Source organism: Penicillium citrinum, assembly GCF_028827155.1.
Source record: "Penicillium citrinum strain IBT 23319 chromosome Unknown utg000008l:1.0-2707905.0:1.0-2709502.0, whole genome shotgun sequence".
In the NCBI taxonomy this organism is placed as follows: Eukaryota; Fungi; Ascomycota; class Eurotiomycetes; order Eurotiales; family Aspergillaceae; genus Penicillium; species Penicillium citrinum.
The window spans coordinates 1,873,248-1,890,471 of NW_026622693.1; the positions used below are offsets into that span (position 1 = coordinate 1,873,248).

Below are 17,224 nucleotides of genomic sequence, written 5' to 3' on the forward strand. Positions count from 1 at the left end.
TCCAGTGGCGGTCTGGGTAACGACCGGAATTGTTTTCGGCGCATTTCTGGGACATGAGGGTCGGTATCGATGGGATTTCGGGATTTCGGGATTTCGGCCGGTGGTCGTGCACTCCATCTGCCACCATGGGCTAACGGCAAGTACGGCAGGCCGATGCAAAGAATCATCTCACATTTGCTTTTTGCTAATCTGAGCCTAGAGATAACCTTGGCCTTGCGATTATCTACAGGAAACATCTCGATATATTTGTGCGACCCAGCAAAACCGTATGTACACTCTTACTATCGTACACTCGGAGCACCTGCTCATGTATGTGGGCATATACATTGAAAGTCCTTGTTCCCGGGCCATTTTAGGAGTGAGAACAAAGTCGATCGATCTTGAAAGGATTCCGCTACTATTACTGACCAATGATTCTGATCATGGAATGCGCCACGACGTGTTATTTGTAGAAATTGAAACTATGAAACAGACACTTGCACTGCGGCCATGAGAGAAGCCAGTAAAGGCATGAATTCCCGCGATTCGGGTGATTATCACCGAATTCGTGCCCTATGGAAGAAGCTGTCTACCTCCACTTGTTGTTCCAACCAGCTTGCTCCACCGCGAATGCAATTGCTAATTCACTGAATCTCGCCATGTGCTATGCCATACTTTCAGCACACATTTACCATTACAGATAAAGGGGGACTTACGTCGAGTGAGAAGTATCCAGTCTCATCGTTGACCCACATGGTATCGTTAATTCCATGAATGTACGGATCATATTCACCAGGGAAATTGCCGCCAGCAATAGGGTTTCCTTCCGAGGCAAAAGAAGCTGGGTAATTGAGCTGTGTATAGGACATATAGTCCGAGCCAGCATTCCTGTTTGGTCAGATGAATCCGCAAACCTGGAGAGAGGCTAAACATACCCAGGAAGATCATATACTTCAGTCGGAATCGAAATGTACTTTCGGCTCAGGTTAACTGTCCAGTTTGTGAGCACTTCGTCCGCCTCAGTGGCAATAAATCCGATAGTCTCCGCCGCGTTCGCGGCAATGAACGCCGTCATGTCCTTGATGTTCTTCATTAGCTTTACACTTGATATGCAATTAGGAATTCCTCACTTACAAACTCCATCATAGCACCGATACGCGCTCCCTGTTCCTTCTTGTATCTGGCAATAGCCTGGCTACCGAGCAAACCACCTTCTTCAGCAGCATACCAGTGGAACTCAACCGGGCCATTCTTAGGAACGAACCCAGCCTCTGCCAGAACTCGAAACGCCTCAAGGATACTGACAGTCCCCGAACAGTCATCATCTGCACCTGGAGCAGGAAGAAGTGGGAAGAGATAATTCGCTGAATCTTGATGCGCGCCAAGGATAGTCAAAGGTTGCGAGAAATTGCGGACCTTGGGCTCGAAGCGAGCGATGATTGACGATTGGCGAAAAGGATGAGTAAAATATTCAAGTGAGATGTGAGTATGAAGCGGAGCGTTGGAAATGATCTTTTTGTAGTCGGTCAACATTTGCTATCTTTTGGGATTGGGGGCTGAGTGGATTCATGGGCGAATGCATACCTGGGAAATGTGATCATGGAGCCATTCGGCACTTAGTTCGCCATGAATATCATCAAAATAGCGGTTATAGTAGCCAGTCATGTGTTGGAGCACGTCGAACATTCGGCCTGTATCAACAAGGGAGAAAAGTGGCCGAATGAACCTCTCGTGGACTAAATCGGGGAGATCTACGAAGCGTTGTTAATTTTAGCGTAGCAGCCCACGAAACGAAGACCTACTTGGTTTCGCGGCCACCTCAGTCTTTACTTGTTCTGTATAAAAGTCCTCATGTTCGGTGATATCCATGAACTTTATCCCTTCTCGCCGAAGCCTCATCTTATCTCCCTCGGTCATCCACTCTGCCTGGTTTGTGCCCAGTTTCCGTAGAAGACGAGGCTCAGCCAGTGCTGCCTCCGTCTTCAGGCGATCATCTTGGCCTTGAAGTGAAATCAAGGCGCTTACAGGGTCGGAATGGCTCTCAATAGCGGACAGGATACTCTCATGGACACTGTGATCGCCATGTTCGCGTGCCGCGCCCGCAAGTGGATGGATCGGCGCTAAGACGCGTTGAACGTCAGGGAACGCATTTGCGAGGTGAGCAGCGCCGATTAAAGAAACTATGATAAATTTATGCATTATTCACGAAAGCGTATATTCAAAAATCTTCATGTGCAAGAATCAAGTGCTTCGAAGCTGTTTTACAATGGTTGTAGGCAACCAGCTGAAGCACGCGAGCGGTGCGGAGTCATCCCAGCAGGGTTAGCTTAACTGTTATCGTGATATTGGCTGATTGTCCAATCAATTTCGTTGGTGACTGACTTGTGGGACTACTCAATAGATCATTCTGAGTCACGCTACTCAATGAAGAAAGAGGCGTTGTAAAATATCAATTTCTTTTGGGGAAAAAAGATATAAATTCATCTCACGTTATTGTGCGGACATTGGCCCGAATATGATGCTATCAACAGCACAACTGTCGAAGTTATAACTACATAAACACATGCATGTACGCCAAACAAGGGAGTGATAATACCCAATTGAAGTGTACCAGCACTCTAAACCAGATATCTGAATCCCTTGCGCATGCACAACGACTCATCATTGCTGACAATGAAGTCGCCGCCCTGGTCATCCTCGTTCGAAGATGCCTCTGCCTCGGCAAGCTTGTTGTTAAGGTTGACAAGGATCATGCGGAATGCCCAGAAACCAACAATGGTAATTCCGAACATGGCAGTGACAATGCCGTAGCTCTTGCGGTAGCCGTTGTCTGACAGATCCCAGACGTAAGATCCGGCGACATTACCGAGTTGACTGAAGGCGTTGATCAGGGCAAGGGCGACAGCTCGCTTAGCTGGGGGACGAGGGAATGATGAACTGATCCAAGAGTAGAAGACAATGAAACCAGCATAGGAGCCTGCCTGTAGGAAGAGGGCGACATAGCGAGCTGCAACGTTCAGAGTCGACATGCTGATGATAAATCCAACGAGACCCATCAGGATAGGACCGTAAATGTGCCAGATCTGGAAGCTGTTAGTTATAGCCTAGGAAAAGAGATAAAACAAAAAGTAGAGCTGACCTTTTCCTGGGTTCTGTCGGCGTGCCAGGCATTGATGACGGAGAAAATGCAAGAGAAGACCCATGGGGGAGCACTCAGGAGTAGGGTAGGGATTTCAGAGAAACCAAGGGTACCGGTGAGGGTAGGCTATAAATTCCCAGAATTAGTAATGGTAATTGACAGAAGGAGTATGTGATGTTAAAACTTACGAAGAAAGCGTTGAAAGACAGACCAACAACGTAGGCAGTGAAAGACAACATCATGATATAAATCTTGAAATCCTTCAGAGTCATAATAAGACCAGTGAAGGGGCTTTGCTCCTCAGAGTCAGTATCAGCCTCGCCAACGTCCTCCAAGATACGGAGCTGCGCAACAAGACGCTCCTCCTCGGTGAACCCACGAGCATTGGTGGGCAGGTCAGGAAGGATGAAGGCGGAGGAGATAGCAATAGTCATAGTGATAGCTCCCTCGATCCAAAAAAGCCAGCGCCAGGCAGCGTGGCCAAGAACGCCGTCCATGTTGGACAGAACACCAGCAGCAACCAGGGAAGAGAAGGCATTCGAGATCAGGTTACCACAGAACAGGAGGGCATTCCGGGTGGTCAACTCCTTGCGAGTGTACCATTTGGAGAGAATAAGAAGAGCACCGGGGAGGAAAGCAGCCTCGACGAAACCCAGCAGGAAACGAATGGCAACCATGTGGCCAAAGTTCTTAGCGTTTCCGGAGCAAGTAGAGATCAGACCCCAAAGGGTCATCGAGATGGCGATGTAGATAGATGGGCGGGAAATGCGGTTGATGAACATGTTGGAAGGAACCTGCATCAGAATGTATCCGACGTACAGAATACTCAGGCAGGTGGAGTACTGGGTATCGGTGAGGCTGAGATCTTCTTGCAGGCCCTTTAAACGGGCAGCCGAGATGTTGTTGCGGTCAAGGTAATTCATGATGTAGATGAGAATGAAAAGAGAACACCGAGCATCAAGCTTGCGTTTGAGACTCTTCTCAACAACGACTCGACGAGCTGGATCGATATGAGGAACAACATTCTGCTGTTGTTGAACCACATGCTCGAGATTTTCAGTCCTCTCCTTCTCGACCTCGACCTCAATATGGTCATTGCTGTTTCTTGCGATGCCGTCCGCCATTGTGGAAGATGATCTCTTGCAACCCAGATACGCACACCGGAGAAAAAAAAGATTTTCGCGCCAGGGGATTTTGGTTCCTTTTATGAGAAACCAGGTTCTCCTACTCACACCCCAACCCCACCATTCCTCTTGCGTTCTAACCCCGGTGACCCCCACGCGAAAATATCGCAGGACGCGGGGGGTTACAGTGGAGATTCCCCTTGGCGTCGGGACATGTGTGCACCCCACGGCCAGTTTTCTCGGCAAGAAGGGTGTCCGAGAAGCGGAGAAAACGCGGACGGGCTCCCGGGGAATGGACATGATTGGCCAGTCGGTCCGGTATGGGGTGTGGAGAATCGGGTTGAAACGAGGGGGATCGAATTTCAGGACATGTGCAATTCACACACCGGACGCTCTCTTGGGATGATTTAGACTGCCCCGGAAAGCTTGGACAATCTGTAGATGCGGAGAAAATGACATAGTTTAAGAGAAACGTACATCATTGAGGCTTTTCGAACGGATATTTTACTGGGGTCGGCGGGTTCCAAGCGGGGGCTTGTTCGGTCAGCTGCCGTGAATATTTTGCCCCAGACATCCCGCATCGGTCGGGATATGGCTTCCCAGGGAAAATTCTGTCGGCCAATCCCGGCTTCTCTCGCCTAACTCCTTGCTAATGGATTCCTCCTTTGGTGTTGCGTCATGGGTCATGCTGAAGCTCTGATGGAGACAGCCTCGGGAGAGGGTAGACCGCAAGTAGGGACTACCAGAAGTTACATGATATTGCACGGATATAGTATTGGTATACTTAATGGGATTGCTGTCACGATGGGATACGGGGAAATCTAAGCGACGAAGGTAAATTTCATCGGAATTGAGGGTATGGCCCAGAAAATTATAGTTGCCAAGCGCTTGGGGATGGCTTGGAGAGTGAGGCTAGACCAAGGGTCACCCCCCAACGTAAATCTTTTCCACGAAAAGACGGCAAAGATTGGGATATTAGAGGGACCAGGATGTCACCGACAACGCCATTAACATCCCTCTTTCATCTCATCGACCCTGTAAATTAAAATTGTCGACAGTGGCCTGATGCCCGTTCGATCGAGGTCAACCGTGATTAGCGACCGTAAAAAATTAGGGCCCATAATTTTTTTTTCTACTTCTCCGCATGAATGACTACAATGGGGCGAATAAGTATGGCGTGTTGGCCTTTCGTTTGCTTTCAACTTTCATGGTAGCAATGTATCATTTGGGAATTCTGAATGTTTGTCGAATTTCTCTAAGTCCTGCATAGGTTGATTGAATTGCCAGTCAAGTTAACCACGAAAGAACCCATAAGTCACTCCCCATGGCATAGAATACTCATAGTACCTAGTCCATTCGGGGTTCAAGAACAAGCGTATATTCACTTGTTTTCATACTGAAGTCGAGGATATACTACATTATAGTACACTGTATCACTGAATTGCAATTGATATTATTTATTGTATCTCATAGAACGATAGAAAAATTATAGAACCAGGCTAACTCTCGTCATCTGCGGTAGCTGTGAATTTGCCTGAAGCGTGTTATATGTTGATACCATCAACAATCCTAGCTCAGGTACGGCCTGAAATAATTTGGTACCAGTATCTTTGCATGACGTTTGCAGTGGCATTTTCCAAAGAGATCGTTCAAGCTCCATGAAGGTTTTTTAATTTGATCCTGGAGCTCATCTTGATGCTTCAGCATTCGAGAATATGAGACCCTCGTCATCAGCTTCGTGCAATCTAGCCGAAAAGGCAAGGTACCTAGACTAGCATTATACACCAAGCCACATATGAATCATGTTAGTCTCGTATCATGCCCCTCATATTATTTCAAGATTCAGAAGGTCCGGAGTCTTCACCCTGACATCTGTCTTGCCGGTGTTGGGCACGAATTGAAGCAGCAGTCCCGCTCTCGCTGAAATTACTAGTGTCAAATCAATGGTGAAGACAGTTATAACAATTTACGTCTTCGCTTTGGATGAAGCCCTTTACATCTTTAATTTGAATCGAACCATGGATTCTAAAAATGTGTTCATGACAGTACAAGATTATTGGCGGCGGTTTCCGTGACTAAGTAATTTTGCCTCCCGTTAAGAATCCAGCACTCCACACATTTTACCCTTCCTTTTACCCCAGATTCTCAGCACTGTCCAGGTAAAATATGATGGACGACCCAGTTCCCCCAATTGTCGCCGATGGGGGCTTATCCGATAATTTCAATAACGCCGCCTCACTCTTTGAGGAAGAAGCATTCCTGTCGCCGGGAACATTTTCAAGTGCGGACGAGTATGCCGCCAACCCGCGCTTCCTAGAATTACAAGAAGAACTGCGTTGCGTGTTATTTTCAGCTGTTTCGAGTTTGGAACCAAATACATATGCATCTCCAGTACCTTCAGAACCCCCTCTTGATGGTGCTGGGTCTCGAACCTTACGACCAAGTCTGGATTTCACAAGGGTTTCGATACCCAAAATACGCTTGATTTATTACCTCAAGAATTGGATTACTGAATGTGCGCCGTACCTTGACAAATTTGACGAGTCGCGCCATTTTGGCGTTCACATTCCCATTCTAGCGCAAAAATCACCGACACTCTTCTATGCAATCCTAGCATTTTCTGCTCGTCAAAATGAACGAAAAGCTTGTCTCGATAAGGCATATGACAGTCTCGAGCTATACCAAGAGTCTATTCGATTACTTGCTCCATGTCTACAGGCGAAAGATCCGAATGTACTCGTGACTGTTTGTATTCTAGCTGTGATGGAGTTGATGTCTGTAAGTCCACGCGATTGGCGCCGACATGTTGAGGGCTGCGCCGCGCTTTTTGATTCTTTCAACGTAAATGGGCTATCAGGGGGCCATTTGCAGGCTGTCTTCTGGTGCTACGCGCGAATGGAGCTCTGCGGAGCAATCATTTCGAACGGCGCAGAGAGTACCGTCCTCCCACTCGAGAAATGGGTACCTGCCATGCCCGAGGCGTCGTCACTTGAAGAACGAGAAGTCATGATCCGGGACTTATTTTGTCAAAAAAGCCGCTCATCACCAGATATGCACGCCAACTGGGCAGTATACCTATGTGCGAAAACTTGTGGCCTTGCCTCTCGGCAAATTAGGTACCTCGAACTGGGTGAAATGGTAGACGACACAAGATCCTTCATCGAGCAGTGGGATTATCTCTGGGACGAGCTTCAATACTGGCTAGAACAGCGTCCACCGGCCATGTTACCCATCAAAACTACAGGGCTTGGAGGTGGTCAGATTTTTCCCGAGATACTATATGCACACTATGCTGCCATTAGCGGGAATCAACTGTATCATGCATCCTGCATCATGATGCTAGATATGAAACCGCCCGAGAGGATTTTGCCCCCTGGCAAGCCACAATATTCGGCAATTTGGCATGCACGGAGAGTGTGCGGCATTTCGCTTACGAACCCACATAGTGGGAACCTGATCAATGCTATTCAACCACTTTACATTGCGGGGAAATTCCTGAGTCACCATAGCGAGCATGTCGAGGTGGCAAAATTGTTCAAAATCGTCGAAGAGACTACTGGATGGGGTGCATTGTGGAGGCTGAAGGATCTTGAAAGAGCTTGGGGATACGAGCCAGGTGAGATTCTGTCGGCGATCTAATAGCACCATAAGAATGGAAGACGAAAATTCTGTTACTAAATATATACATCTTTTTAATTTCATTTGCGAAAACACAATATGTAATTTACATGGAATTCAAGTCCTTGATGGTACTATGTTCATTCGCCGTTAACGAGTTTCGCAGGTCTCGTCAGACATTTAGAAGGATAATAAGTGTGGCCCCCTTGTTTATTTAAGATCAGCGCAGGTCTTGGGATACTGTAGAGCATGCTTGATACGCTTCTTCAGTTTATCCGCATCGACCTCGAAAACATAGTTCACCTGGCGGATACCTCCTGGAGCGAGCGCCTTCTGATAAACATGGATATTGCCATAGTTAGGGCTTCCGTAGGAAGTGTCAACATCAAGGTATACTAGAAATAAAAGTTAGATTTGCTTTCTTCACACAAAATTTAGAATAGCTTTACTCACCGGATGTTTTGTTAGTGGCAAGGCCAGGATCGACCATAAGAGCTGCAGCTGTCTCATCCCAGAAGGGGAAAGACAGGTCGTAGTACTTGGAGAAAAGCTCCGAATAGGGATTCTTCACGGAAGCAACTTCATCAACAAATTCCTTCGTGGGAAAGACCTGGTTCGCAACGTTTCCAGCAATGGTGATCTCGGGGAAGTCCGCAGTCAAGGCGATCTTGGATGCCTCAGGGTCGATCATAAGGTTGATCTAAGAAGTGTTAAAAATAAGAAACCTTTCAAGCGATACTTGGAGACTTACATCGGACTGGTAGTCAGCCAGCATGATACTGCCAGTAGCCTCCAGCATGTTGAGATCAACGTATCCACCCATGATCACCAGATCCTTCGCCAGGGAGGCGAACTGAGGGTCCATACGGACGGCCAAAGCAATGTTGGTCAAAGCACCAGCAGAGTAGATCGAAACTTGTCCAGGATATTTGTGCACCATCTCCACCATGAAATTGGCCGCTGAAGTGGAGTTGTTTGGCTTGCCCTTGGGAAATCCTTCTTTGAAGGCCTCCTTCACGATGCGGTTTGGATTACCGGATGTGGGGTCATTGCCTTGCGCCTCAAGAGTCTTATTCTCCGGGGCAAATGCTCCCTCCCACGGCAACTTACCATGAATGGTCTCCCAAGCTTGGAACCTCTCTGAAGTATTGATCAGCGGCCAAGTAGCACCGGGGTAAACTGGAATACAGCTGAGATTGCCAGCCTCGAGAGTGGCAACAGCATGCAATGCCCCCTGGGGCTGCCAGGAATTAGCAGTATCTAGACAACATCATAAGTTAGTTAAGCAGGCTTTGAAAGAAAGAGATAGATACTTACCCGACGCCAAGCCAAGAATATCGATATCTCCATCGAGGGCTACTAAATACGGCACGAAACCTGCCGTGTACCAATCATTGTCCATGATGGCATAGTGCTTTTTCGCATGTGCCTTCGGCAATGCGAAACTGCCAGTAACTAGGGGCAGGACAGTGCTGCAAAGCAGCGGCAACGAAGTGGGCCAATGCATGATGATGCTGCCAAAAAGAAAGAAATTCCACGAACAAAAACGGGAGAGAGTTTTCTAGTATAGATCCATCTTGGGCCTTGTTCTCTCACCGGATCTTTTATACTTACAATGTAAACATTTCTTGCTGCCTACCCCAGGATCTCCTTCGGACAGACCCGATTATCTCCCGAGAGATGGGTTTTCTGATGTCAATCAATATTCAATCCATCTCCACGTTCTCCACGACCCCCGCATGGAACTGACTTGACGAGCAACCCTGTGCCTCTGATTTCCTAATTCGGCGATAGAGTTCAGGGCCATATCCACCTCATGTAGAAGCATCAGACCATCAGGAACTAAGACAATTTAGGGTATCAAGATTCCTGCATTTCAATAAGCTAGTTGGTCAAATGTCCATGGAACTGACACGGGCTGCCTCCGATTTCCCCCTTCTGTAGCCGAGTGGATCCACCCCGAACCCGAATCATTCGCCAAATTAGGATATCAGAGCCTACAAAGCACATCTTTCTGGTTAGACGTCTCCTCCGCACTTGTCCGCACCTGTCTTTGCCTCCGCGTTTTTTCTGTGTGTTCCGGGGAAAATCCACGCGATTCGGCCTCCCGAGACCGGGGTAAGAGGCGTTTGACTTTTTTTTTCTTGTGCGGGTGACAGCCCCGTACTTTTGAGACAAAACGTTTAATTTTCAAATCAGAAAAAAAAGATATATAAAATGGATTCCCCAGTTTCTTGTAGATCGAACTTCTCCACTGTTGAGACCTCCCTTTGATACGAGAGCAAACTTCTAGTTGTTCCTTGATCGGCCCGATATTTTTCACTCTGTTTAATATGGCGGACCGAACGTCCGTTGATGTGGAGGCGGCACCGCGTGTGCAAATCGCAAAGAAGTCGATGTGGGAGTCAATCTTCGCTAATCCAAAGGTGTTATTTATTGCTTTCTTTGCTTCGTGAGTTTCCCTTTAGCTGGTGTGATATGAGTATTTACCGAAAAACTAACCATGAGATACAGATTCGGTGGTTTTGAATATGGATATCAACAAGGTGTCTTGGGCCAGTCCCTAGTCATGACTCGGTTTACCGAGAATTTTCCTACTGTCGTTGCATCATCTACAGCAACTGGATGGTTGACTTCCGTTCTTCAATTGGGTGGAATTGCGGGCTCCTTGGCTGCTGGTATCTTGGGCGAGGTTTACTCCCGCAAATACACCATGTTCTTCGCCTGCTGCTGGGTTATCCTGGGCAGTTATCTTTATATCGGTGCTACCGCTGGAAATCCATCTCTTCTCTATGCAGGAAGATTTTTCACTGGTTTGGGTGTCGGTTTGTTCAGTGGTGTCGGTCCACTGTACAATGCTGAGCTTGCGGCTCCCGAAATGCGCGGTCTGCTCGTCTCTTTCTACCAGTTCGCCACTATTCTCGGTATCATGATTTCTTTCTGGGTTGGATACGGTAGCAACAACATTGGCGGTACCGGAGAAACCCAAACTGATCTGGCATGGCGTCTACCCTCTATCATTCAAGGTATTCCCGCCGTTTGCCTGGCATGCGGTATCTGGTTCATGCCTTTCTCTCCTCGGTGGTTAGTGAAGAAGGGCCGCGATGAGGAGGCTCAGGCTACCTTGGCTTGGATGCGCAAACTTCCTGTCGAGCATGAACTTGTTCAGGTTGAGTATCTCGAGATCAAAGCTGAGGCGGTCTTTGAGGAACGCGCTTTCGCCAAATCATCGCCCAAACTGGCTGATCGTGAGCGCCAGAGCGTCTTCATGAATCAAATTGCGCAATATGCCAACTGCGTTCGCTCAATGGATAACCTTAAGCGTGTGTGCACTGCCTGGTTGGTTATGTTCTTCCAACAGTGGAGCGGTGTCGATGCCATTATCTACTACGCATCCAATGTTTTCGTTAGTCTCGGTCTGACTGGTGGCACTATCGCTCTTCTCGCTACTGGAGTCACTGGTGTTGTTTTCCTCATCAGCACTATTCCCGGCATGGTAAGTCCGAAATTCATTTCGTATATTTCCTCACAAATAAAATGGATTGCTAATGTGCTCACAGTTGGTCATTGATAAACTCGGTCGCAAGCCCATGCTTCTAGGAGGCTCTGCTTTGATGTTCTGCAGTATGGTCACTGTCGGTATCATTGTCGCGAAATTCCAGCACGACTGGCCCGGCCATGTAGCTGCTGGCTGGAGTGCCGTTGCTCTCATCTGGTTATATATCGCAGGCTTCGGAGCCACCTGGGGTCCAGTCTCCTGGACTCTGGTCTCCGAGATTTTCCCTCTCTCGATCCGTGCCAAGGGTGCCTCAATCGGTGCCTCTAGCAACTGGATCAACAACTTTGCTATCGCTTTCTTCGTGCCACCCATGCTCGAGGCCTGGGAGTGGGGTACATACATCTTCTTTGCTGGTTTCCTCCTAGTGGGTATCTTCTGGGTATATTGGTTCCTTCCGGAGACCAAGAATGCTACCCTGGAAGAGATGGACCGCGTTTTCAACAGTCATACTGGTGAACGCGACGCGGAACTTCTCCGCGAAGCTCAGAGAGACGTTGGCCTTACAGCCTTTATTGAGCGTTTAGGTGACGCCACTGGGCGTGATTTAGAGAAGAAGGAGGGTTCCCAGTATATCGAGACATTGTAAACACAATTTGAATCGATATAGTTGGGAAGAATGTAGGATCTTGTCTTGTTTAGGAAGAGATGGAAAATAATGCAAATACAGAACTCTCCTAGTACTAAATATTTCCCTAATGTACCTTACGACGTCATTGATTTCATTCATCTAAATCGCATGAGCCTACCTCTTTGGACTTCAAAATCCATCAGCCTTAAGAGTAGATCGATCGATCTTGATGTTCCATACCGGGTGGCGTCCGAATCCGCCTCCACAGTACCAGAACGCAAGAATGAAAAACATAATGAAAACGCGGTCCAAACCGCATGACCTGATTGATCGCCCCACAACGGGCCCCGACTTTGCGCGGCGGGCTCCGGCGAGGACTTTTTTGGGGAGGATGGAGCCTCTGGACTGCTTTTTTGGCCTCCTTCACAGTCCGGGGTCATGCATGCTATACTGACAAGATGCCCCGGAAACCTACTCCAGCAGCCAAGCAAAGAGTTCGCACTGGATGTTTGACATGCAGGAAGAGACGACGAAAATGTGAGTGATAGTTCTTCACATCGTCGTATTTTTCTCCGGCAAAGAGCTAACTAGGAAACCAGGCGACGAGCAGAAGCCGCGATGTGCTAACTGTGAAGTCAAGGGATTCAGCTGCAAGTATGGATCTGACTTGGCATTTGTACCACCACGTTCAGGGGATGCGCCGGGTGGGAGACAGGTGTACAGCACGATCAGCGTATGTAAATGACAATATCATCGTATTGACTGACTGGGCTGACGACTGGATATAGTTTGTTGATGATTCTCCCGTTGCGCACGCTGTAGCGAAAAGCAAATCAAGGTCGCAAGTTCCAGCGAGACATTCTACGGAGTCTCAAGAGATTTCACTCACTGCACAAGGCATATTCAACTCAACTGACGAGACTCCATATCTGAATCAGAGCGGAAATCGTACGACCGTCGGTCTGAATGAGATATTGGGACATAATGATTCAATATACGACACGCAAGAGCATTCAACTTTGCGAACTACTCTCGGTCTTCCTGGTAGTCATTTCGGCGATAACCCATTAAGCCTGGAGTATCTTCGTCTGACGAGAGACTATTCACTTTTATCACGAAAGCCCATCAGTGTCATCAGTAATTACGAGACCGATCTTCTGCGCCATTTTCGTTACTCTGTTGGCCCTTGGATCGATGTAGGAGATCCATTCTGTGCATTTGGAGTACAGGCCCTACTCCTCTCTAGATCGAACCGACCTCTCCAAGCAGCAATCCTCGCGTTGTCCGCTAGTCAAAGGCAATTGCTCAGTCAACAATCGCAAATGGAGGATGTCGATGGCAGTGTTCGATTTCGCAAGGAAGCCGAAGAGAGTCTTGCCTCAGAGACTGAAATGTTGAGACGGACTGGGCAGGCCCTGCTCCTATTGCAAACCATTTTACCGTCGGGTGTACAACAATGGAGAAACGTAATTGAAAATCATTTCGATGCTGGTGGTCTTGTTGTGCCGGATATTATGATGAATGGAATGGGAGAAGAACTATTTTGGCTGTATTTTCGCCTTGGTAAGTTCCTCTTACAAATCGAGCTTCACCCGAATACCTCTGACTCTCCGCTCCTATCTCATAGACCTTGCATCTTCACTAATGACATCCAAGTCACCTCTAATTCCGTTTCGCTCATTCCTTCATCGTGATGGATCGGCTATTCGCACTCCAGAAAATCCACCTCAAACACCATCCGTTCACCGAGTGTACAACCATGCGCTGTGTCTACTGGGACACAGTCTAGCTTTGATATATGGTGATCCAGATGTGATTTCACCACAAGCTGCTGGATCGCCTGAACTTGCAGGTTTCCCTTCGTTGCGGCAGTCACACTTCCTGTCACAGTGGACATTCCTTTGGTCCGATTGTCAGAAATGGTATAACGAGCGTCCGATGGATACGCAGCAAATTGTCGATGTCCGTGGTGGAGAAGCAGATCAGCTGGATCCTGATCACGACACGGGCTTTCCAATACTCATCTTTACAACCCCTATGGCGCTGGTTGCCAATACAGTTTATCACATCACATCGCTTTTACTCTTGACACATAAACCACGGCTGCTGAAATCATTACCTGGTCCACGTTGCTTCACTTCTCACATCTGGCATGCCCAATCGATAGCTGGAATTGCCGCCAGCAACGATTCCCCTGAACAGTTTGACCCAATACTAGTTGTGAGTCTACTCCTGGTCGCTAGGGATATGACGCATGAATCACAGCAGACCGTTCTCCTTGAGATATTGGGGAAGATTACCAGTACCATCGGGATCAACCTTGAGCGTGAAAAGGAAGCACTTCAGTCTCTATGGAGTACTGCACGATATGATGATGAATCTGAAGATCAAGATATGTAGTATATTCTAGTTTATTTCATGAAATCAATTGAGCGCTATTCTGAATACTATGTACAAAATTTTATCATGGCCACCCTTACGTCGATAGCCCTCTGAATTTATTGGCTATTCCATGTCATATGCAAATGGGATACTTTGCATGGCCCCTTTGCGCTGAACACACTTAGCAGCAGCAGCATTCGCCCTAGCAACCGCAGCCTCAATTTGGTCATCAAAAGCGTCCAAAGAGGCACCTGTTGCGAGGAACCGACCAAGAGAGGCCGAGAAATATCCAACGAAAGTATCGCCAGCAGCTGTTGTATCAACGACCTTCGACACCTTCACTCCAGGAACGGCGCCTTGTCGACCGGTGCGCGTGGAGTAGTAAACGCCCTTAGCTCCCAGTGTGATCAGCACAATCTGAACATGAGCCAGCTCATGGAATCTTGGAGCAAGCTCCTCCGGCTTTAAGCTATCTAGCTCTGTAGGCTGGCTAAAGTCTGAGACTGGCAATCCAGCAATTGACCTCGACATCTGAACCGCCTCAGTCTCGTTCATGATAAGGACGGATGTATTTTTCAATGCTGAGAGCGGGATGCCCTTTGGAAATACAGGAGCAGGATTGAAAACCACATTTGCGCGGTTCTCGGTCGAAACTCCTCCATTGAAATATTCGAGTAAACCAAGTGTAGTATTTCGCGGAATCTCGCCTTGCAGAACAATCACTTCGGGTCTGACTTGTTGTTGCTTCACGGCATCAATGATTTGCGAAACATCGTTCATCATTCCAGAGTGGTTGGCGCCAGGGACGACAAGAATTCGATTTTCTCCGCCGACGGCTTCTTCGACGATAATACTTGCTGATCCAGTTTGCGCTTCGGTAGACTCTTCGATGGATGCTGTGTTGACGCCGGACTTTTCGAGAGCGGGCTTGAGTAGAGTTGAATAGTACACATCATCAGCTCCGACGGCACCGATCATGCTCACCGCAACATCTTGTGTATCCTTGGTAACAAAAGAAGCACGACCGCAGGCTGTTGCTTGGTTTCCACCTTTGCCGCCAGCTGTGACGGACAACGAGGTAGCAGTAAGAGTTTCACCGGGACCGGGGCATCGTGGAGTCGAAGTTACGAAATCAATGTTTAGAGACCCTATGATGCAAACATGTGGTTGGGAGGTCTTCGCGGTGGTCATTTCGTTTTTAATGCCCATATTTTAGATATCGCCGAGAATTTTTACCGAATAGGTCTTGTACTGGTGATCGGAATAGGCAAATTCGAATCAGTCGAGGAGCTGAGGGTAAGAATTGAGAATTTGAGTTGAAGAATAAATTTCATCTCAAATTTGAATTCGGCTCGGGTTCTTCTATACCTATTAGTCGGCCCGTCTTTTGGGGATTCCACGGCCTCGAGGGGCGAAGTATCGTCGGCTATCGTCCAAAAATGGATGTCGTAGCCTACATCCGTACCAAACGGGTTAGGGCTAACCGGCAAATGTCCGTATACGGCTAGCACTCAAGTCCAGGACATCTATAGGTTTCAACCGTTCATCTCGTATGTGAATAAAATTGGAGAAAGTTATACGCCTCCATGAATGACCTATGGACTGGCTCTGAGGGCTCAGGCACTTACTGGGGATTTTCAGAGTGACGACGCAACACCCAAGTTACATTCTTCGTGTGTGCAGCTTGCTCCCCTTATAAACTAAATACCTGTGACATACAGTTGACTTTCGAAGTTTCAGCCATTTTGTTTTGAATTTTTTGCCTGACAAGCTTGCCGCGAACATTTCTGCAAAGGATAACCTTGATTCGCACCGTAAAGCTTGCGCTGGCCAGATGTAACTATTCGGATAATCGTCGTCTCTCCAACTCCAGTCTTTAAATTGCGCTTGTCGCATAAATGATACTTTTCTGTTGACATGAAAGTTCTGTAAAGCAAAAACGCAATGCTTATTCGAAAGGCCAGAAATATCTAGCTCAAGAATTAGTACACCAGGGCATTATTTAAGAGATTTCCACCAAGCGTGCGATGGCATCCAGTGTGGTAGAATATCTAGGTCTGGCAATAGCGTGACTCATCGTATCAGTGCTCTTATATGTGGCCGCAGTGCAGATATAAAACCGATAAGCGATCCATGACGCTCGAAATCAACCCAATTTTCCGTCCAGAATTTGAAGGCTGCTTCTTCATGAAATTTGCGATTGATAAAAAGGATCTCTAGGTTCTGCCTTCGCGTACAAAGACACCTGGGTTGCTTCACCGGAGGATCAATTTGCTCGCGCCTGCAACCAATTTGGTCCCAATGGCATTTTTCGCAAAGAAATGCATTAAGTCGTGGCTAAGCCCATTTGCTGCATGGTGGCAACCCATCCGATGTTTGAATGCACGTGCGACATCGCGCGCAGCAGTGTAGTATTATTTCATCCCCGTCCTCATCTGGAGCAGGCTCAGGACCTGTGTAGTGGGCGGAAAGTTGGTTGCAGGGTCGATTGTGACGCATATCAAACTTCATTGGCTGGACTAATAGTAGTCTGTAAATTTCATTTCGCACCTCCGGGGGAAGTGAAAAGAACCTAAAGAATCATCAACTTCATGAACAACCGGTCAGTAGGGTACAAAGTACCTTTTTGAAACTCTGCATCTTGTGCTGGAAATTCTTGTAGTCTTTCTTTGGTGTAGCTGCTCCAGTACCGTAAACTCGAATTATGAAGATTGATTGGCTTAGACCATGCGCGTAGTCGGTTAAACGGACTTCTTGAAAACGGCGAGATGATAGTCACCTGGGAGCGGCCGCTCTCAGTAGAGCCTTTGTGGGCCATGTGGACTGTCTTCTGTGGTGGGTTGTATTTTGTGACC

The 17,224-nt window shown here is 47.6% G+C and overlaps 7 protein-coding genes across 7 annotated transcripts; 3 read left to right on the top strand and 4 right to left on the bottom strand.

The window, feature by feature from the left end:
• Window positions 1-568: 568 nt before the first annotated feature.
• N7469_009140 (peptidase family M28) lies at window positions 569-2,178 on the bottom strand (the record flags this gene model as incomplete). Its single annotated transcript, XM_056648058.1, has 6 exons — window positions 569-643; window positions 696-867; window positions 915-1,057; window positions 1,114-1,515; window positions 1,564-1,730; window positions 1,782-2,178. 6 exons carry the CDS (start codon window positions 2,176-2,178, stop codon window positions 569-571), a joined length of 1,356 nt encoding a protein of 451 aa, XP_056497823.1.
• Window positions 2,179-2,597: 419 nt separating this feature from the next.
• N7469_009141 (uncharacterized protein) lies at window positions 2,598-4,257 on the bottom strand (the record flags this gene model as incomplete). Its single annotated transcript, XM_056648059.1, has 3 exons — window positions 2,598-3,062; window positions 3,119-3,244; window positions 3,307-4,257. Coding segments are annotated over 3 exons (1,542 nt in total), but the record flags the coding sequence as incomplete, so codon positions are not given.
• Window positions 4,258-6,411: 2,154 nt separating this feature from the next.
• N7469_009142 (putative C6 transcription factor) lies at window positions 6,412-7,881 on the top strand (the record flags this gene model as incomplete). Its single annotated transcript, XM_056648060.1, has 1 exon — window positions 6,412-7,881. One exon carries the CDS (start codon window positions 6,412-6,414, stop codon window positions 7,879-7,881), a length of 1,470 nt encoding a protein of 489 aa, XP_056497825.1.
• Window positions 7,882-8,070: 189 nt separating this feature from the next.
• N7469_009143 (uncharacterized protein) lies at window positions 8,071-9,367 on the bottom strand (the record flags this gene model as incomplete). Its single annotated transcript, XM_056648061.1, has 4 exons — window positions 8,071-8,255; window positions 8,314-8,560; window positions 8,612-9,120; window positions 9,178-9,367. The coding sequence occupies 4 exons, from the start codon at window positions 9,365-9,367 to the stop codon at window positions 8,071-8,073; spliced, it is 1,131 nt and encodes a 376-aa protein (XP_056497826.1).
• An 826-nt stretch (window positions 9,368-10,193) lies between these two features.
• N7469_009144 (sugar porter family MFS transporter) lies at window positions 10,194-12,005 on the top strand (the record flags this gene model as incomplete). The annotated part of the gene is made up of 3 exons (XM_056648062.1): window positions 10,194-10,312; window positions 10,375-11,356; window positions 11,421-12,005. The coding sequence occupies 3 exons, from the start codon at window positions 10,194-10,196 to the stop codon at window positions 12,003-12,005; spliced, it is 1,686 nt and encodes a 561-aa protein (XP_056497827.1).
• A 440-nt stretch (window positions 12,006-12,445) lies between these two features.
• On the top strand, window positions 12,446-14,387 carry N7469_009145 (Zn(II)2Cys6 transcription factor; the record flags this gene model as incomplete). Its single annotated transcript, XM_056648063.1, has 4 exons — window positions 12,446-12,524; window positions 12,587-12,720; window positions 12,776-13,550; window positions 13,615-14,387. 4 exons carry the CDS (start codon window positions 12,446-12,448, stop codon window positions 14,385-14,387), a joined length of 1,761 nt encoding a protein of 586 aa, XP_056497828.1.
• A 105-nt stretch (window positions 14,388-14,492) lies between these two features.
• On the bottom strand, window positions 14,493-15,560 carry N7469_009146 (ribokinase; the record flags this gene model as incomplete). Its single annotated transcript, XM_056648064.1, has 1 exon — window positions 14,493-15,560. The coding sequence occupies one exon, from the start codon at window positions 15,558-15,560 to the stop codon at window positions 14,493-14,495; it is 1,068 nt and encodes a 355-aa protein (XP_056497829.1).
• Window positions 15,561-17,224: the final 1,664 nt, after the last annotated feature.